At 53.8% G+C, this 19,902-nt stretch overlaps 3 protein-coding genes across 29 annotated transcripts in view; 2 read left to right on the forward strand and 1 right to left on the reverse strand.

Moving 5' to 3' along the window:
• LOC105488443 (DNA topoisomerase I mitochondrial) overlaps positions 1–12,027 on the forward strand; it is a 65,441-nt gene extending 53,414 nt beyond the window's left edge. For 19 of the 23 annotated variants that reach the window (XR_011606642.1, XM_071067680.1, XM_071067673.1 and 16 more), the window contains one exon: positions 4,252–4,850. Coding sequence is in view for 2 of the 23 variants with exons in the window: in XM_071067662.1 (XP_070923763.1) it covers positions 4,252–4,260 (9 nt within the window). In the remaining 21 variants the exon portion in view is untranslated. Of the gene's footprint in view, positions 1–1,765; positions 1,783–2,493; positions 4,187–4,251; positions 4,851–9,770 lie in introns of those variants that run through there. The other 4 variants (XR_011606641.1, XR_011606643.1, XM_071067655.1 and 1 more) reach the window with 4 other exon arrangements.
• LOC105488439 (zinc finger protein 696) lies at positions 5,574–19,417 on the reverse strand. Of its 5 annotated transcripts, none has more exons than XM_071067691.1 (3): positions 19,282–19,417; positions 16,789–16,885; positions 5,574–13,836 (listed from the first exon to the last, which is right to left on the reverse strand). In XM_071067691.1, exons 2-3 carry the CDS (start codon positions 16,802–16,804, stop codon positions 12,776–12,778), a joined length of 1,077 nt encoding a protein of 358 aa, XP_070923792.1. In that variant the 5' UTR covers positions 16,805–16,885; positions 19,282–19,417; the 3' UTR covers positions 5,574–12,775. The 5 variants fall into 5 exon arrangements, with proteins under 5 accessions (XP_070923792.1, XP_070923793.1, XP_070923796.1 ...); XM_071067692.1 differs by having other exon boundaries at positions 16,789–16,882; positions 19,282–19,415; XM_071067695.1 differs by lacking the exon at positions 19,282–19,417 and adding an exon at positions 18,522–18,655.
• On the forward strand, positions 18,515–19,825 carry LOC139355727 (serine/arginine repetitive matrix protein 1-like). The gene is made up of 2 exons (XM_071067696.1): positions 18,515–18,995; positions 19,285–19,825. Exons 1-2 carry the CDS (start codon positions 18,516–18,518, stop codon positions 19,405–19,407), a joined length of 603 nt encoding a protein of 200 aa, XP_070923797.1. The 5' UTR covers position 18,515; the 3' UTR covers positions 19,408–19,825.
• Positions 19,826–19,902: the final 77 nt, after the last annotated feature.

Below are 19,902 nucleotides of genomic sequence, written 5' to 3' on the forward strand. Positions count from 1 at the left end.
TCAGCATTTGCTTGTCTGTAAAGGATTTTATTTCTCCTTCACTTATGAAGCTTAGTTTGGCTGGATATGAAATTCTGGGTTGAAAATTCTTTTCTTTAAGAATGTTGAATATTGGCCCCCACTCTCTTCTGGCTTGTAGATTTTCTGTCGAGAGATCCGCTGTTAGTCTGATGGGCTTCCCTTTGTGGGTAACCTAACCTTTCTCTCTGACTGCCCTTAACATTTTTTCCTTCATTTCAACTTTGGTGAATCTGACAATTATGTGTCTTGGAGTTGCTCTTCTTGAGGAGTATCTTTGTGGCCTTCTCTGTATTTCCTGAATTTGAATGTTGACCTGCCTTGCTAGGTTGGGGAAGTTCTCCTGGATAATATCCTGCAGAGTGTCCTCCAACTTGGTTCCATTCTCCCCATCACTTTCGGGTACACCAGTCAGACGTAGATTTGATCTTTTCACATAGTCCCATATTTCTTGGAGGCTTTGTTCATTTCTTTTCACTCTTTTTTTCTCTAAACTTCTCGCTTCATTTCATTCATCTGATCTTCAATCACTGATACCCTTTCTTCCAGTTTATCAAATCGGCTACTGAAGCTTGTGCATTTGTCACATAGTTCTTGTGCCATGGTTTTCAGCTCCATCAGGTCATTTAAGGACTTCTCTACACTGGTTATTCTAGTTAGACATTCGTCTAATCTTTTTTCAAGGATTTTAGCTTCTTTGTGATGGGTTCGAACTTCCTCCTTTAGCTCGGAGAAGTTTGATCATCTGAAGTCTTCTCTCAACTTGTCAAAGTCATTCTCCGTCCAGCTTTGTTCCGTTGCTGGCGAGGAGCTGCATTCCTTTGAAGGGAGAGAGGCACTCTGATTTTTAGAATTTTCAGCTTTTCTGCTCTGTTTTTTCCCCATCTTTGTGGTTTTATCTTTGATGATGGTGATGTACAGATGGGGTTTTGGTGTGGATGTCCTTTCTGTTTGTTAGTTTTCCTTCTTTTTTTTTTTTTTTTTGAGACGGAGTCTCACGCTGTTGCCCAGGCTGGAGTGCAGTGGCGCGATCTCGGCTCACTGCAAGCTCCGCCTCCCGGGTTCTCGCCATTCTTCTGCCTCAGCCTCCTGAGTAGCTGGGACTACAGGCGCCCGCCACCGCGCCCGGCTAATTTTTTGTATTTTTAGTAGAGACGGGGTTTCACTGTGGTCTCGATCTCCTGACCTTGTGATCTGCCCGCCTCGGCCTCCCAAAGTGCTGGGATTACAGGCTTGAGCCACCGTGCCCGGCCTGTTAGTTTTCCTTCTAACAGTCAGGACCCTCAGCTGCAGGTCTGTTGGAGTTTGCTGGAGGTCCACTCCAGACCCTATTTGCCTGGGTATCAGCAGCGGAGTCTGCAGAACAGCGAATATTGCTGAACAGCAAATGTTGCTGCCTGATCGTTCCTCTCCACGTTTCATCTCAGAGGGGTACCCGGCCGTGTGAGGCGTCAGTCTGCCCCTACTGGGGGGGCCTCCCAGTTAGGCTACTCAGGGATCAGGGACCCACTTGAGGAGGCAGTCTGTCTGTTCTCAGATCTCAAACTCTGTTCTGGGAGAACCACTGCTCTCTTCAAAGCTGTCAGACAGGGACATTTAAGTCTGCAGAAGTTTCTGCTGCCTTTTGTTTGGCTATGTTCTGTCCCCAGAGGTGGAGTCTACAGAGGCAGGCAGGCCCCCTTGAGCTGCGGTGGGCTCTGCCCAGTTCGAGCTTCCCTATATTTTCTTTATTTTATTTTTTTCTGAGACGGAGTCTCGCTCTGCCGCCCAGGCTGGAGTGCAGTGGCTGGATCTCAGCTCACTGCAAGCTCTGCCTCCCAGGTTTACGCCATTCTCCTGCCTCAGCCTCCCGAGTAGCTGGGACTACAGACGCCGCCACCTCGCCCGGCTAGTTTTTTGTATTTTTTTAGTAGAGACGGGGTTTCACCTTGTTAGCCAGGATGGTCTCGATCTCCTGACCTCGTGATCCGCCCGTCTCGGCCTCCCAAAGTGCTGGGATTACAGGCTTGAGCCACCGCGCCCGGCCTATTTTCTTTATTACACTGGAACAGCTTGTGCCCTCGGTCTCTTGCCTCAGCACCTGGGCAGCTTGCCACCCACAACGCAGGACCCTCTGCTGCCCTCTCCTCTGCCAAGTGGGACCCTCTGCCATCTGCTCCACGCTTTGCTTTCGGGGCTGCCTCTGCAGCTGTCTCCCTCACACTGGGGCTCCCACCCACCCCATGAGGCAGCTGGCAGCCCCCTGTGTGAGGCCCCTGGTCAGCCGAGAGGACCCCAATGCCCTGGAGGCTGTACCCCCACCCCTCCTGCTGTGGGGCCCTCGGTGCTCCAGGCCTGAGCCTCTCGCACTGCGGCTTACTGGCTGGGAGGCCGCTGCCCCAAGGGGCTCAGGCAGCCGGTCCAGCTCCTCCCGGGACCTGTGACAGAACAACTCCAGGGGCCCTGACGCTCTCATGTCCCCACCTGTGCTCCCAGAGAGGCGCTTCTGTGCCCAGACATTGAATAGCTCCACAGAAAATGAAGGCACTGGCCGTGGAGGCCCAGACTCCAGAAAGGAAGCCACGGAGGATGCAGGCCCGACCCACATCACCTCAGAGTCTGTCCTCGCAGGAGACGGTGGAGATGGGCCCTCCCATCACTGTACAGATGAGGACACACAAGGAGCTGACTTCATGCCTGGACGTTAAGCCCAGCAATTCCGAGCCCAGAGCTGGCTCTCCAGGTTGCGGGGTCTGGTCCCGTCCAGAAACATCTCCCAACCCACAGCTTAGGACACAGCAGGGTGAGGGGCATGGGGGTGAGTGGGAGCTCCAGGGAGATGCCCCTAAGGCGGTCCCCGTTGTCAGAACTTGCAGGCTAGTGGCCTCTAAAGGTACTCATTAGAGGGCTGTGGACCTCACTTGCCCAAAACCCTGGGCCTGCTCAGCGCATCCTTCTGAGACGTGAGACTGCAACCACCCGCTGCCTCACTGTCCCCTTCTCACCCCGAACAACCTGCCTTTAACCCAGCTCTCTTCAGACTGACACGATCTCTGCAGACTGTCAGAGCCTCGTTTAGATAGTCACAGACTACCTGGATAAAAGAGAAAACATGGCCGGGTGTGGTGGCTCACGCCTGTAATTCCAGCACTTTGTGAGGCTGAGGCAAGTGGATCACTTAAGGTCAGGGGTTCAAGACCAGCCTGGCCAACGTGGTGAATTCCTGTCTCTACTGAAAATACAGAAATAAGCCAGGCGTGGTGGCGTGCGCCTGTAATCCTAGCGGCTCAGGAGGCTGAGGCAGGGGAATCATTTGAACCCGGGAGGTGGAGGTTGCAGTGAGCTGAGATTATGGCATTATCCTCCAGCCTGGGCAATGAGTGAAACCCCATCTCAAGGAAAAGAAAAGATGAAACATGCAGAGTAGAAACCCCAGGTGGACAGATACCACCCTCAGGCAGAGAAAAGCTGGGTGGTGCCATCGATGGGCAACAGTAGTGGGAAAGCCAGCTGTGTGTGCTGGTGCGAGACGCGTTTCTGTGACGGAGGATGCCGCACACTCAGCCTCTCCTGTTACCCTGTGGCCTGGTGAGCCCGCTCTGAAGTGCACCAAGAGCAGGGAGGGACTTAGAGCAACTTCATTCACTGCTGCCCAGACAGAAAAGGGCGCACAAGGCCCTGCAGCCGGAGCTGGCTAATGGGCCGGGTGGAGACTCACACTGTGGATGCCACTCAGCCATGATCACAAGAACAGAGCGGCTGCTGCTCGGGCCTCGCAGGCGACTGACAGTAACCAGGAGCCCCGACGCCTTCCCGATACTCCCTGCTCCATTCACGGATGGGCACACCCGCCATTGTTTGAGTTTTTACATGTCTGCGAGTAACGCTCCATCTCACCAGCCTGGGCAACATAGTGAGACCCTGTCTCTACCAAAACAAGGAAGAAAAAAAAAACCAAACAGCCGGGCATGGTGGTGCACACCGGTAGTCCCCCGGGGGCTAAGGCTGGAGGATGAGCCCGGGAGGCTGAGGCTGCAGTGAGCTGTGATTGTACCACTTACCTCCAGCAGGGGTGACCCTGGCTTAGAAAAATTTGTAATAATAACATCCCATCTCTAAGTTTACATGTAGAAATCTTACACATCTTTCCTAAATATCACCTAAGTGAGCACCTCAGGTGCAGTCCCAGGTATGTTATGTCCTTTGAGTCTATTCTAAATGGTTTCTTTTGGATTTTTTTTCCTTTTCTGTCAGATGCTTTAGGTACTGATTTTCTCCTCTCTGCCTGCATCACAAGGGCTTCCTTCTGCAACCGTGACCTCAGACGGGCTCTCCTGGGGGATGCAGGACCGCAGCAGCCCCGAGCAACCGAGCACAGCCAAGGAACAGGTCCCGGGGAGGCCAGGACTCGGGCCCTCGCACCTGCAGCCACAGGAGCACCGTGTCCCTGCGGTTCTGAGCCACCAGGTGTTTGGGTGGGCCATTACCCAGCAAGTTCTAATAGAGACACTGGGTCCCAAAGTGGGGGCTGCTATGGACTGAATATTTGCCCCCCACCTCCAGTTCACATGTGAAAGTCCTAACCCCCAGTAAGACGGTGTTGGAGGTGGGGCCTTTGGGAGGGGAGCAGGTTAGAGAAGATCCTGGGGGATCGTCACGATGAGATGAGCATCCTCATGGGAGGAGACACCGGAGCCTCCTCTCCAGGAGCAGGCATGGGGACGGCCACATGAGCAAGAGGCTGCTGTAAATAAGCCAGGGGCGGTCCCTCCCCAGGAACTGGGTCTGTGGCACCTGGAGGCTGGACTCCCAGCCTGCAGAGCTGGGAGAAATAAATGTCTGCTATGAAGCCAGTTGGTCTGTGGAATTTTGACACAGCAGCCTCATCTAAGACAGGTGCTGGCAGAACCAACACCTAAGACGCAGTGCGCTGATAGTGCAGTCTGGGGCTGGAGGCCGGAAACACAGGAGGAGACTGTTAGCAGAGCCTGGGGGAAACCATGATTAGGTAGTAGTGAAAAAATTGGGTGAAAAAAAACTGCCTTTGGGTGGGCGCTGTGGCCCGTGCCTCTAATCCCAGCACTTTGAAAGGCCAAGGTGGGTGGTTCACCTGAGGTCAGGAGTTCAAGACCAGCCTGGCCAACACGGCAAAACCCTGTCTCTACTAAAAATACAAAAATTAGCTGGGCATGGTGGTGCGCGCCTGTAATCCCAGCTGCTTAGGAGGCTGAGGCAGGAGAATCACTTGAACCCGGGAGGCGGAGGCTGCAGTGAGCCGAGATCGTGCCACTGCACTCCAGCCTGGGAAACAGAACCAGACTCTGTCTCAAAAAAAAAAAAAAAAAAAAAGCCAGGCGCGGTGGCTCATGCCTGTAATCCCAGCACTTTGGGAGGCCGAGGCGGGTGGATCACGAGGTCAGGAGATCGAGACCATCCTGGCTAAGATGGTAAAACTCCATCTCTACTAAAAAACAAAAAATTAGCCAGGCATGGTGGCGGGCGCCTGTAGTCCCAGCTACTCGGGAGGCTGAGGCAGGAGAATGGAGTGAACCCGGGAGGCGGAGCTTGCAGTGAGCCGAGATAGCGCCACTGCACTCCAGCCTGGGCAACAGAGTGAGACTTTGTCTCGAAAAAAAAAAAAATTGCCTTCAGTAACTTGGAAATTAGAAAATGGATCCGGCTAAGCAGAGCTCCAGACAGAGTGGCAAAAATTTCAGCGAACGCTCCTCGTGACACTGGTGAGGCCTGTGAGGGTGAAATGCACGAAAGGAGGGATCATCTAGTTTGCAGGCAGAATCTGGAGGAAACAGAGCCGGGGCCTGACCTGGTTTGGGAAACAAAACCATCTCACGTGTTGTCTCTGCAGTCAGCAAAGCATTGTCTTTTAAAAATTGTTTTAAATTTGCTTTTTGTTTTTTAGAGACAAGGTTCTCCCTACATTGCTCAAGGGATCCTCCTGCCTCAGCATCCTGACCAGCTGGGACTACAGGGTGCATCACCACTGCCCAAAAATATTCAAGTCATAAGTGGCCTCAGGATAAAGATAAAATCAAGGTTGTGGCCATATCCACTGTTAAGGCCCCAGAAAGGTTTACTATCTTGGGGCTGGGTGTGGTGGCTCACACCTGTCATCCCTGCCCTTTGGGAGGCTGAGGTGGGAGGCCAGGAGTTCAAGGCTGCTGTGAACTGGCTGCACCACTGCACTCTAGCCTAAGTAACAGAGCAAGACCTTGTCTCTTAAAAAAATAAATAATAAAACGATAGAAGGTAGTATATAATACAAACCCTCTCAGCTAGACAAAAGCGTTTCTAAGATGCTAAAGGATGTTTTCCCACAACATACTAACACATCATACAAAACAGATAAAACACTGACAAATGTTTAAGTCAATTTTTTGTCTAGTGGAGAACATAATCTAAGACTCCCACAAGATTTATTTATTTTTTTTTTTGAGATGGAATCTCGCTGTTTCGCCACGCTAGAGGGCAATGGCACGATCTTGGCTCACTGCAGACTCTGCCTCCTGGGTTCAAGCAATTCTCCTGCCTCAGCCTCCTGAGTAGCTGGGACTACAGGTGCCCACCACCACACCCAGCCAAATTTTGTAATTTTAATAGAGACGGGGTTTCACCATGTTGGCCAGGATGGTCTCAATCTCTTGACCTCGTGATCCGCCCGCCTCGGCCTCACAAAGTGCTGGGATACGGGCGTGAGCCACCGTGCCTGGCCAGAAACCCACAGGATTTTTAGGGGCGCTGTATCATTTTAAATGAAAAGAGACGGAGACAGTTGAAAATGAAGCCTTTGGGTTCCCTCCTTCTACAGGCAGTGAGCAACTGAGACAGCTGTTTAGCCTCAAATACAGGCTGTCAGACACCTCAAAACACAGAGAAATACAGGCTGTCGGACACCTCAAAACACAGAGGAGAGACACCAAGGGCAGAGCCAAAATCTGAGGGGGAAAAAAGGGTAATAATGTCACTCCCAGGGAAAATGGGGCCCTAAAAAAGACACAGACTCTGCCCCCAAACGAGGTCCCTTGGCAACATGCCGTTGACTGTGTCACAGAAGTGCTACAGACTGGGGTCTGCAATAAATGAGCCCCCACTCTCTCTTTTTCAAACGGGAGCATTACTGTGCTTATCCTGGCCCTGTCTCAAAATCCTATGCTGGGGTAGAGGCAGGTGATTTTTTTCTTTAGTTTGCAGCCTCAAGAGGCATCTCACATATATCCGGACCAGAGGAGAATCATGAGCTGACAGCCTCTGAGCTGAGATAGCAGCAGGGACAGACCTCTGGGTGGCTTGAGTTGGGGGGTGGCGAGCATATTTTACTGGTGGAAGGAAAGTAAGTCACTGTGGCTCCAGAGTGGACCGTGGGAAATTTCAGACGGTCCCAGGACACGCGGCTCTCTCTGCCCAGCCCTGGGGCTCTGCTGTCACGTGGGGATGCCTCACCACTAACCCCGTTTACGAGATTCCACTTCTTCCTCTTTTTTTGTTTGTTTTTTGTTTTCAGATGGATTCTTGCTCTGTTGCCAGGCTGGAGTGCAGTGGTGCAATCTTGGCTCACTGCAACTTCGGCCTCCCAGGTTCCAGCAATTCTCCTGCCTCAGCCTCCTGAGTAGCTGGGACTACAGGCATGCACCATCATGCCCAACTAATTTTTGTAGTTTTAGTAGAGACAGGGTTTCACCATATTGGCCAGGCTGGTCTTGAACTCCTGACCTAGTGATCTGCCCGCCTCAGCCTCCCAAAGTGCTAGGATTACAACACAGTGGCTGGCCCCACTTCTTCCTCTTTCTTGGTTTACTCCCTTGATTTGGAGCTCCTCCTTTAGTAGGCTCCTGAAAACATGTATTATGAAAATGAATTTTTAAAACGTAGAGTTTGCATATCTGAAAATGCTGTCATACTGTCACACTTGACTGACCACTTGGGTAGGTATAAAATCCTAGGTTGCAAATGATTTTCACTCGTAATTTTCGAAGCATTGTTCCGATGTTTTCTAACTTCCAGTTTGCCCTTGGGAAGGGATTTATTTCTCAGCCTCTGTGTGATCTGCGCTCTCGGATCGTCTGTATGTCCCGGACTGTCCGATGTTTCACGTCATGCCTGGATGTAGGTAATTTCTTCCATCTTTGTGTGGGATATCGGTAAGCGCTTTTACTCTGGAGATTCATGTTTCTCGGTTCTGGGGGAAAATTATTTCTCTAAACTTCATTCCCACCATCTTCTGTTTTTGCTTTTCCCCCCCTTGGAATTCCTGTTGGTCTTAATCTATCCTATCACCTACCTTCTTATCTTTTCATTCTTTCAAACAGATTTTCTCCACTTTCCACCTTCTTGCTAATTTAATTTTGCCTATCACATTTCCATTTCTAAGACATCATTTTAATTATTTTTTTTATTTTTTTTGAGGTGGAGTCTCACTGAGTCTGAGTGATACCCAGGCTGGAATCAGTGGCGGGATCTCGGCTCACTGCAGCCTCCGCCTCCCAGGTTCAAGTGATTCTCGTGCCTCAACCTCCCAAGTAGTTGGGATTACAGGCGCACACCACCACACTTGGCTAATTTTTGTATAATTAATAGAAATGGAGTTTTGTCACGTTGGCCAGGCTGGTCTTGAATTCCTGATTTCAAGTGATCGCCCGCCTGTGCCTCCCAAAGTGTTGGGATTACAGGCGTGAGCCACTGCACCTGGCCCATCGTTATTTTTGTTTCTTTTTTTTTTTTTTTTTTTTTGAGACGGAGTCTCGCTCTGTCGCCTGGGCTAGAGTGCAGTGGCACATCTCAGCTCACTGCAAGCTCCGCCTCCCGGGTTTACGCCATTCTCCTGCCTCAGCCTCCGGAGTAGCTGGGACTACAGGCGCCCGCCACCTTGCCTGGCTAGTTTTTTGTATTTTTAGTAGAGACGGGGTTTCACTGGGTTAGCCAGGATGGTCTCAATCTCCTGACCTCGTGATCCGCCCGTCTCGGCCTCCCAAAGTGCTGGGATTACAGGCGTGAGCCACCGTGCCCGGCCGAGTTTCCTTTTTAAAACAATGTTCTGGGCTTCACATGGCACATGACTGCCTCTCACCTCTGAGGCACCTGAGCGTGCCTTTCCTCCCCTTGGTTGACTCACGCCTCCCTCCTGTGTGTGTTCATGTGTGTGACTCTGGGTCATGGATTTTCCTCCTAGCCTTTACCTGTGTGTGTGTGTGAGACAGAGTCTCACTGTGTCACCCAAGCTGGAGTGCAGTGGCGCGATCTTGGCTCACTGCAACCTCTGCCTCCCAGGTTCAAGCCGTTCTCCTGTCTCAGCCTTCCGAGTAGCTGGGATTACAGGCATGCGCCACCACAACCGGCTAATTTTTGTATTTTTAGTAGACATGGGGTGTCACCATGTTGGCCAGGCTGGTCTTGAACCTCTGACCTCAGGTGATCCACCCGCCTCAGCCTCCCAAAGTGCTGGGATCACAGGCCTGAGCCACTGTGCCTGGCCCTAACCTTTACCTGTTAACCAGAAATTCCATACAGCTTACTGTGGTTAGGGACATATTTAGTTTTGTTTCTGTCATCTTAATTTGCCCAGTTTGTTTCTGATTTTTTTTTTTTTTTTGAGAGAGGGTCTCACTCTGTTGCCCAGGCTGGAGTGTAGTGGCGTGACTACAACTCACTGCAGTCTTGAGCTTCCAGGCTTGGGTGATCCTCCCACCTCAGCCTCCTGGGTGGTTGGAACTACAGGCATGCTCCACCATGCCCAGCTTACTTTTTGTATTTTTTTGTAGAGACAGGTTCTCCCTATGTTGCCCAGGCTGGTTTCGAACTCCTAGGCTTAAGCAATCCACCCACCTTGGCCTCCAAAGTGTTGGGATTACAGGTATGAGCCACAGCGCTCAGGCCCAGCCTGATTTTTCTTTTCTTATTTTTTAATTGACAGAAGTTTGTGTTCGTTTCATTTATTTATTTTATGGGATCTCACTTGTTGTCCAGTCTGGAGTACAGCAGCACAATCATAGCTCACTGCTGCCTCAAACTCCTTGTCTGAGGATCCAAACTGAGATCCTCCTGCCTCAGTCTCCCAAGTAGCTGGGACTACATTTTAAATTAATTTTAAATTATTCTTTTTATTGGATTAGAGATGTATAGACTGGTTACACTCTTTTAGTAATTAACATTAAATTACACTATGCACATTTAACTTATCAAAGTCAAATTAAACACTGTCTTACACCCGCTTCCCAACAACAGGAGGGTCTTAGAGCATTTCTGTCCCTTCCAATTTACATGCTATTGTTGTCCAGAATTTTAGTTGACATTATTCTTTTATACATACATATATATTCATAATTTTGCTTGCCATTCCATTTTATATCTAAGACCATCACTCAGATCATTTTCCTTTTTTTTTTTTTTAAGATGGAGTTTTGCTCTTTTTGCCCAGGCTGGAGTACAATGGTGTGATCTCGGCTCACTGCAGCTTCTGCCTCCCAGGTTCAAGGGATTCTCCTGCCTCAGCCTCCTGAGTAGCTGGGATTACAGGTATGGGCCACTAGGCCCAGCTAATTTTGTATTTTTAGTAGAAATGGGGTTTTGCCGTGTTGGCCAGGATAGTCTCAAACTCCTGACCTCAGGTGATCCACTGCCTCAGCCTGCCAAAGTGCTGGGCTTACAGGCGTGAGCCACCATGCCCAGCACTATGTTGCCTAGGCTGGTCTTGAACTCCTGGGCTCAAGTGATCCTCCCTCCTAGGCCTCCCAAAGTGTTGGGATTATAGGCATGAGCCACTGCGTCTAGCCTATTTTTCATTTCCAAAAGTTCTTTAAGAAGTCCTGCCTATTCACAGGTGACAATATGTATCCTACAGCTTTCTCATCACCGTCACTGCGCCTGACACATAACTGTCCTCTCACCTGTATGATGACAGTTTCAGAATCTGCCTTTCTTTGTGGCTGAGAGCAGCTGCCTGCTGTTTCTGTTGGCCCTCAGTCAGCTGACTCTCCTTGTGTGCTTGGGGATCTTTGACTGCAAGCTGAATGCCTGACTTATGAGCAGGGATGAGGCTAAGCTGGGTAAACTTCGGAGAGCAGTTGCTTTGACCTCTACTGGTACCTGGAAGGTCACCTTCAGCTGGCCTGAGGGTCTCGGCTCAGCACGGGAGTCACAGGCTCATCTTCCCACCTCACCACTGGCCCAGGAGTCAGGACCTTAATGAACGGTGGGGCCACCAAATCCATTCTGAGAGCACCCCTGCCCCTACAGGCTGCACAACCCTAAGCTCATGCATTTTAATGAAGTGGGTGCCAACAAGAGCCCTCAAAGCGACTGTCTTGGAAGCTGCAGCCAGCTCAGGACCCAGAATTATCCCCAATCAGTCCTTACCTGGGGCAGAGAACTGCAGGAGGTGGTCCCAAGCCACAGCCAAACCAGGATGGGCGAATCCTGCAACCACGCCCCAGGGCTCACGGCCAGCGGGCGGCTCACATTTCCCTCAGTCATCCCAAGAAACTCAAAGCCCACCTGGCTTAATTCATGGTGACAGTGCTTTACTATACGCACCCAAAAACGTTCCCCAAAGAGACACTTCTACTTTTTTATCTCGGAAATAACATTTTAAAGAATGAAAATATTTTACAGGAAATAACATTTGTACATACTCATAACAGTCTCAAAGACAAAACGATTCCTCTACCCACAGAACACTTCTGACATCATGTGCTGTGAGCCTTTCCCTCCATACCAACCAGCTCTCCAACTCTGACACCAACAAGATGTCCTTCGGTTTAACTTGATTCTGACACCAACTGCCCGGAGTTAGTGCAGAACCCACAGGGTAAGGGGTCAGTCCCACAAGACCACCCCCACTTCAGATGCCAAGTGCAGACAGTGGGCCCTGGGGTCCCTACGACCCCCTTCTCAGGTTCCGTAATTTTTGTTTGTTTTTTGAGATGGAGTCTCGCTCTGTCGCCCAGGCTGGAGTGCAGTGGGGAAATCTCGGCTCACTGCAAGCTCCGCCTCCCGGGTTCAAGCGATTCTTCTGCCCCAGACTCCCGAGTAGCTGGGATTACAGGCGCGCGCCACCACGCCCAGCTAATTTTTGTATTTTTAGTAGAGACAGGGTTTCACCATGTTGGTCAGGATGGTCTCGATCTCTTGACTGCGTGATCCGCCCGCCTCGGCCTCCCGAAGTGCTGGGATTACAAGCAGGAGCCACCGCGCCCGGCCAAGTTCCATAATTTTCTAAGCACACAGAACTCAGGACCATAGCAAACAGCTGTGAAAAGGCGTTGAAAGACATAGAACTGCTTGCCAGCAAGGTACGGGGGGAGGGCGTGAGGCCCCCTTCCTAACTGCACCCCCCCCACCCCGCCTTGACCAACCTGAAGCTCGAGACCCTCAGCCCCTCGTCTCATGCAGGGTTTTGATGGAGGCCTGGCTGCGTAGGAATGACCCATTCAATCACCGGCCACTACACCCCAGCAGATGAGCCCTTCGCTGCAGCTGACCGCGGGAGGGGAGGCGTCTCAGCAGCGGGCGGCCGGCCGGGACAGACCCCTGAGACCTCCCCGCCTCTGGGAATCGCCTCCCATGGGCAGCGCTCACCTTCGCCGAGCCCTGTCTCTCCTGACCGCTCTGAGCCAAGGCAGGTGCAGGCTGGCGAGGCTTCTGCAGCCCGAGAAGCAGGCGAGCAGCCGGCTGTTACTTCCTCACCGCGCACGGTGCGGACAGGACTCACCCGGCCTCGGCCTTACGCCCACCAGGCCACTGGCATCTCTTCAGCGGCAGCCCCGGCTCACTCGGCGCCGTGCACCCGCTGGTGCTGGATGAGGTGGAAGCTCAGGCGAAAGGCGCGGCCGCACTCGGTGCAGCGGAACGGCTTCTCGCCCGTGTGGAGCCGCTGGTGCCGGAAGAAGCCCGACAGCGCCCGGAACGCGCGCCCGCAGTGGCCGCACTCGTGGGGCTTCTCCCCGGTGTGGATGCGGCGGTGCTCGCGGAGGAAGGAGCTGCGGCTGAAGGCGCGGCCGCAGTCCTGGCAGGCGAAGGGCCGCTCCCCCGTGTGCACGCGCTGGTGCTGGAGGAGGTTGGAGCTCTGGCTGAAGGCCTGGCCGCACTCCCGGCACTCGTACGGGTTCTCCCCGTGGTGGGTCCGCCGGTGCCGGACCACGTTGGAGCTGTGCAGGAAGCGCTTCCCGCACTCGCCGCACGCGTACAGCCTCTCCCCGGTGTGGGTGCGGCGGTGCTTGGCGGCGTCCGACCTCTGGCCGAAAGCCTTGCCACAGTCGGCGCACGCGTAGGGCTTCTCGCCCGTGTGCACGCGCTGGTGCCGGAGGAGGTTGAAGCTCTGGCTGAAGGCCTTGCCGCACTCGGCGCACGCATAGGGCCTCTCCCCGCTGTGCGCCCGCTGGTGTCGGACCACGTGCGAGCTGTGGATGAAGGCCTTCCCGCAGTCGCTGCACTCGTACGGCTTCTCCCCGGAGTGGATGCTCCGGTGCTTCGCGGCGTCCGAGGAGCACTTGAAGCTGCGGCCACAGGCGCTGCACGGGAAAGGCCGCCCCTTCCAGCCGCCCCTGCCCTCTGCTCCCGGGCCTAAGTTCGGAGGGACACCTGACTCGCGGCCACTCTGTCCTCCAGTTTTCTCAGAAATGACCGGACCTCGAGGGGAACCTCTGGGCCTCTCTCTGGCTTCCTCGTTTTCACAAAGGCCAAGAGACCCCAGCGCCCGGGGAGGCCCCGCTCTGTGGCCCTCTCCCTCGGGAGCGCCTGGCTCTGGTGCAGGCTCCGTACTCCGAGCTGCCTGCACCTCAGCTGATCGGCTGCCACTTGGGGCCTGCGCCAGGAAAGCAGCCTTCACAACTGAAAAAGAGGCCGGACAGCAACGATTTTAGATGCAAGAGAATGTGAGTCAAGGGTGGCTCTGGCAATCGTGACGACAGGACAATGACGGTGATGGTGACATCAGTGTTCCAAAGACACCTTTGATTTTGCCCGCCTAGTTTTTCCTCCTCCCCACCTTCTTAACCCCTGTGGTTATGAGGTGGATGAGAGTCCTGCACTGCCACTCTAGAAACCGGGCTGTGGGGCTGGGCGTGGTGACTCACACCTGTAATCCCCGCACTTTGGGAGGCTGAGGCAGGAGGACCACTTGAGACTTGGAATTTGAGACCAGCCTGGCCAACACAGTGAGATCCTGTCTCTTAAAAAAAATAGAATTTTAAAAATATACAAACAGAAGCCTGGGTGCGGTGGCTCAAGCCTGTAATCCCAGCACTTTGGGAGGCCGAGACGGGCAGATCACAAGGTCAGGCGATCGAGACCATCCTGGCTAACATGGTGAAACCCCGTCTCTACTAAACACATAAAAAAATTGCTGGGCGTGGTGGCGGGCGCCTGTAGTCCCAGCTACTCACTCACGAGGCTGAGGCAGGAGAATGGCGTGAACCCGGGAGGCAGAGCTTGCAGTGAGCTGAGATCGCGCCACTGCACTCCAGCCTGGGTGACAGAGTGAGACTCCATCTCTAAATAAATAAATAAATAAATACACACACATACAGAAACGAGGCTAAATGGGGCTAGAAGTGGGGCTAAACCTCCAGTCTCAGCCCACCCAGTCCTGGGGACAGAAATGCAGGCTCTGGGCACTGCCTTACTCTGCAGGGCAGCTGGGAAAGCAAAAGAGGCAGGAGACTGCCGGCAACAAGCCAGGACAGGAGCGAGGCAGACGCTGCAGGAGGCGTGGGGATGGTGGCACCCAACAGAGCCCACGGCCCAGCTCTGCCTTCTGTCTGTCCCTCCTCCCTTTTTTGTGAGCCAGGGTCTTGCTCTATCACCCAGGCTGGAGGGCAGTGGTGCCATCGTGGCTCACTGCAGCCTCACGGCTCACGTGATCTTCCCTCTGCCTCCCAAGTAGGTGGGACTCCAGGTGAGCACCACCACACCAGGCTAGTTTTAAAATTTTTTGTAGAGACAGTGTGTCAGTGTGTTACCCAGGCTGCTCTTGAACTCCTGGGTTCAACCCTCCTCCCACCTCGGTCTCCTGAAGTGCTGGGATTACAGGTGTGAGCCACCATACCCAGCCATGGCCCCAGCTCATTCCTTTTACCTTGGACTCCCTGAGACAACGTGGCCTCCTTAACAACTCCCCCCAAACACCAAACTCTAGGAGCTTCTGTTACGTGCAAACAGGAGTGTCCTCACTCAGAATCCGGACCAAGAGGCCGGTTATGGTGGCTCACGCCTGTCATCCCAGCACTTTGGGAGGCCAAGGCGGGCAGATCACGACGTCAAGAGATGAAGACCATCCTGGTTAACATGGTGAAACCCCGTCTCTACTAAAAATACAAAAATTATCCGGGCGTGGTGGCGCACACCTGTAGTCCCAGCTACTTGAGAGGCTGAGGCAGAAGAATTGCTTGAACCCAGGAGGTGGAGGCTGCAGTGAGCTTGTGTCACTGCACTCCAGCCTGGTGACAGAGCAAGACTTTGTCTTAAAAAAAAAAAAAAAAAGAAATCTGGACTAAGAGCTGGAAGCAGCAACCCATGTGGCTGGGCGGTGGCGCTGACCGGGCTGAGCAGCTCCGACCAGGCTGCATTATCAGTGGTCCTTGTCTGGCAGTGAAGCCACTGGTTAGATTTGGTTCCTCCGGCTCACAGGGACAGACCATGTGGCCATTTAGAAAAAAGGCTTAAGGGGTAGGGATGAAACCCTGGGACTTGAGAAAGCTGGCTACTGACCTCGGCCTGCATAGGAGGCAGGAGGGCTCAGCCAGGAGCGGCAGTGGGGGGACGGGAGTCCCCGAGGCCAGCACAGCAACTGAGTGGGACTTCTCTGCCTGCAGGCAGTCTGCTGTGGCAACGGAAGAGAAGCGGCTGAGTCCCGGCTGCACCTTTCAAGAATGTGGAGGGTGCAGATGTGATGGAAACTCCTGTGGAGGTGGGGGTGGGGCAGGGATGTTCCAGGGCAGATGAGAGCAGGCTGCTGTCAACAGTCCCCACCTCTCTCTGCCCTTGCAGACCCATGACACTGAGCAGCCAGGGCGTGGGAGAGGCTCAGGGTGGTGCGCAGAACAGAAGCCCCTTGGCAGAGGCCAGCCCTGGTCTTGTGTGGTTTGCAGACTTGAAAGTTCAAGAACTGACTCAAAGGTATTGCTTATGAGGAAAAAGAACCAAAACTACAATGAGAAAGGGCCACATACACGGTGGAGCTCTACTGGATCCAGCTTGCAGGCCCTGAGGATGCCTTTCCAATGGAGGCAATCCCAGACCCCATAGCAGGGCCTGCACTACCCACCCCACCTCCCGCCCGTCGCTGTGACACACTCTCAGGGTGGCCCCAAAACATAAAACAGTGTTCTCTTGTGGGTGATTCTGTCCCAAGGGCACATTTGACAATGTGTGAAGATGTTTATGGTTGTCACAACTGGGAGGGGGCGCTACTGACAGCAAGTGGGCAGAGGCGAGGGTGCTGCTGAACCTCCCACAATGCACACGATGGCCCCTCAACAAAGACTCATCCATTCCAAAACAGCCACAGTGCCAAGGCTGAGAAGCACTGAGCCAGACCTTCCCAGAGGCAGAGCCTGGGGCTGCCAGACTTTCTAACCAAAAGCTCTCAGTTCACTGGCAAAGACAGTCACCAAACAGATGCCCAGGAGATCTGATGGGCCTGCGTTTACCTCCCTCCCTCACCCTGTGCCTGAGGACACAGTATATGCTCTGCGCCAGTGACCGAGACATGGTGTTTTTCCTGTATTCCTGTTCAATTCCTGCCCTGGAACTCTGGGCCCGATTGTGGACGTGTCCCCTCACCTGCAAGGGCCTCCATCAGGGTACTGCTCTCCTTGGCACCTGGGGGCTCTCCTCCTGGCTCCACCTTGCAGAACGCCAGCAGTCAGAACAATTTCTGCTGAGGTAAAAGAAAAGGAAAATAAATCGCAGCCAGGGCTAGGTACAGGGGCCGGGGCAGTGAGGTCAGAATAGGCCCTGCGGGAGCTGCAACACCCAGGTGGGCCCACCCCTGTCACTGGCAATCAAGGTCCTGGCTCAACAGTCACTCCCAGAAGCGGTGTTCTGCGGGATGCCCGGGACCTCTGGTCCAGGCTCTGTCGGTTCCCCTCGACCCAGGGCTGACACAGAGCACAGGTGGGCATGGCCACAGCTTCCTAGCTCCATGCTGAGCAAGCTCACGCCCTCCAGCAGTCTTCAAATAGCTAGAGAAATTCCCATGGATTTTAAAATTTTCTTGGTAGTTGTAAGGATTTGAATACAAAAATGTTAAACCAGAAAAAAAGAACAAATTATTTGAATGGTAAAGTTTTGGACTGAGGAATGATTTTTCTAAGCCTGACATCAGATGTCTGACAAATTTAACTACATAAAAAAATTTAATGTAAAAAAACAAAAACCAAAAAGGGGAAATACGTGCAATGCAAAGATTCACCCCTATCTGATAAAGACCTCTATATATTAATAAGAAACGAAGGACAATTGGCAAAGATCATGAATATGTAATTCACCAAGAAGAAAAACCAGTAAGCAATACATTTTTTGGGGGGTCTCACCTCAAGTGCAATTAAGAAGTGTAATTTGGGCCGGGCGCGGTGGCTCAAGCCTGTAATCCCAGCACTTTGGGAGGCCGAGACGGGCGGATCACGAGGTCAGGAGATCAAGACCATCCTGGCTAACACAGTGAAACCCCGTCTCTACTAAAAAATACAAAAATCTAGCCGGGCGAGGTAGCGGGCGCCTGTAGTCCCAGCTACTCTGGAGGCTGAGGCAGGAGAATGGCGTGAACCCGGGAGGCGGAGCTTGCAGTGAGCTGAGATCCGGCCACTGCACTCCAGCCTGGGACACAGAGCGAGACTCCGCCAAAAAAAAAAAAAAAAAAAAAAGAAGTGTAATTTGGCTGGATGCTGTGGCTCACACTTGCAATCCTAGCACTTCAAGAGGCTTGGGATGGAGGACTGAGTACAGGAGTTCCTGACCAGCCTGGACAACATAGTGAGACCCCGTCTCTACAAAAAAAAAAATTAGCCAGGTGTGATGGTAGTCGTCTGTAGTCCCAGCTACTAGGGAGGCTGAGGTGGGAGGATTGCCTGAGCCCAGGTCTAGGCTGGGGTGAACTGAGATTTCGCCACTGCACTCCAGCTGGGCGATAGAAGGAGACCCTGTCTTAAAAAAATAAGTAAATAAAAAGTAATTAATTAGTAAATTTAATTTAAGCCGCCTGTAATCCCGCCTGCCAGAGAGGCTGAGCGGGAGGATCGCTTGGGCCCAGGAGTAGGCGGCCAGCCTGGGAAACAAAGCGAGACCCCGCCTATTTTGCAAAAAGGTATTTAAAGTGCAATTCTTTAGTCTCGAAGCAGATTTTTGAAAGTACCTTACCGGCAAGAATTAGGTAACAGGCTCTCCTGTTCACAGCTGGGAGGAGGCTCGATTAGCTGGGCCAGTGGGAAATTTGACAACTTACAAAGACCTAAAGACGCGCGGGGGGAACTCAGCTCACAGGAAGCCCCGCATGCGTCGGCACCCCGGGAATGCACCTGCAGGGCCGCCTCCTCCACGCCGCGCCCGAGAGCGGCTGGGGCCTGCGCTGCAAGGGGAGTGCAGGACGCGCCGGCCAGGACGGGGTGCCAGCCCCGTTCCCTCCGCCGCTCCTTGACCCTCCCGAATCGACGCCAGAGCAAGAAGAGCCGTCGCCGCGGCATCCAGGACAGCTGGACTGCACCCGCTACAGTCCCCGCCCCGCCGCGCGCCGGAAGCGCCGCAGTCCCCACTTCTGGCCCGCCCCCCAGGCACTTCCGGTGACGCTCTGGGCCGCGGGAGGACAGTGCGCTCGGCGGCCCCGGAGAGCGGGACGGCCCAGCCGCGGCGCCTTCAGCTCTACGGTTGCCCGCAGGCGCCAGCCGAGTCCTTCCTGCCGGGCAGGAAGCCTCGCCTCGTGGCGGGCAAGGTCGAGCCGTTGGCGCGTCGGGATTCGGCTCGAACCAACTGAGGACCGGACCCGGGCGCCCGCAGTACGTGTCAGGAGGCGTCGAAGGCCCGCGGTGGGGAGACCACGCGCGTCCCTTCCGTTCCCCGCAGCGCCCCGCGCTTGTCCCGGGTCCTCCGCTCGGCGCACGGGCCCCTTTAGGCCCCCGGGGCTGTGGCAGCACGCGGGTCCCGAGCGTGGGCTTCCTTGGGGTCGAGAGCTTGGAGCGCCCCAGGCGCTGCCCCCGCCTCCCTGCAGGTCGCCGCCCTCGCGTCTCCGCTGCAGAGAAGCCTTTGCTGCCCGCCTCTCGCATGCTCTGGGCTCTTTCTCACCAGGGACCGAGCTCTCATTCGTTCAGCCTTCCCCGGGCAAGATGCACCTCCTGTCCAAGCCTCTCGCCCTGCCGCCCGCCGCAGACTGAAGGTCACGCATCTCCAGCTGGAATGCTGCAAAAGTGACGCTTTTCATCATGTGTGCAAAGTGTACTGCTGCGGTGTGGACTCTTCCCTCTTACAACAAGTAGACCCTCTCTGGGGAGAAAAGAAAGAATTAAGAACCGACCCCCATGAAAGAACCCTAATAAGACAGCAACAAAGGGCCAGACGCGCCCCTGAAACTGGACCTGGGGCGGGGGGCACAGCCCTGGGAGCCCAGGTCCCCGCCTGCTCCTCCGACAGTCCCCTGCGCGCCTGCGCGCGCTGCCGCCACGGGGCTTCTGCCTCTGGGCCTCCACATCTCGCGCCTGGAACCGCGTTCCCTGCACCAGTAAACACTGCGCACTGCACCAGTAAACACCTGAACACTCCCACCACATGCTGCACGTTTATTTGTAACAAATTAGAAGCTTTTGTAAAACATAAAAAGTAAAACACTTGACCCGGCGCGGTGGCTCACTCCTGTAATCCCAGCACTTTGGGAGGCCGAGGCGGGCAGATCACGAGGTCAGGAGATCG

This window comes from Macaca nemestrina, chromosome 8, assembly GCF_043159975.1.
Source record: "Macaca nemestrina isolate mMacNem1 chromosome 8, mMacNem.hap1, whole genome shotgun sequence".
Taxonomy (NCBI): Eukaryota; Metazoa; Chordata; class Mammalia; order Primates; family Cercopithecidae; genus Macaca; species Macaca nemestrina.

What these genes read in the sequence shown, in the direction of transcription:
- LOC139355727 (XM_071067696.1), top strand. Translation starts at nt 18,516, where the DNA reads ATGCACCTGCAGGGCCGCCTCCTCCACGCCGCGCCCGAGAGCGGCTGG. An exon ending in ACCGGACCCGGGCGCCCGCA is followed by an intron (nt 18,996 to 19,284) that starts GTACGTGTCAGG and finishes CTTTCTCACCAG; the next exon opens with GGACCGAGCTCTCATTCGTT.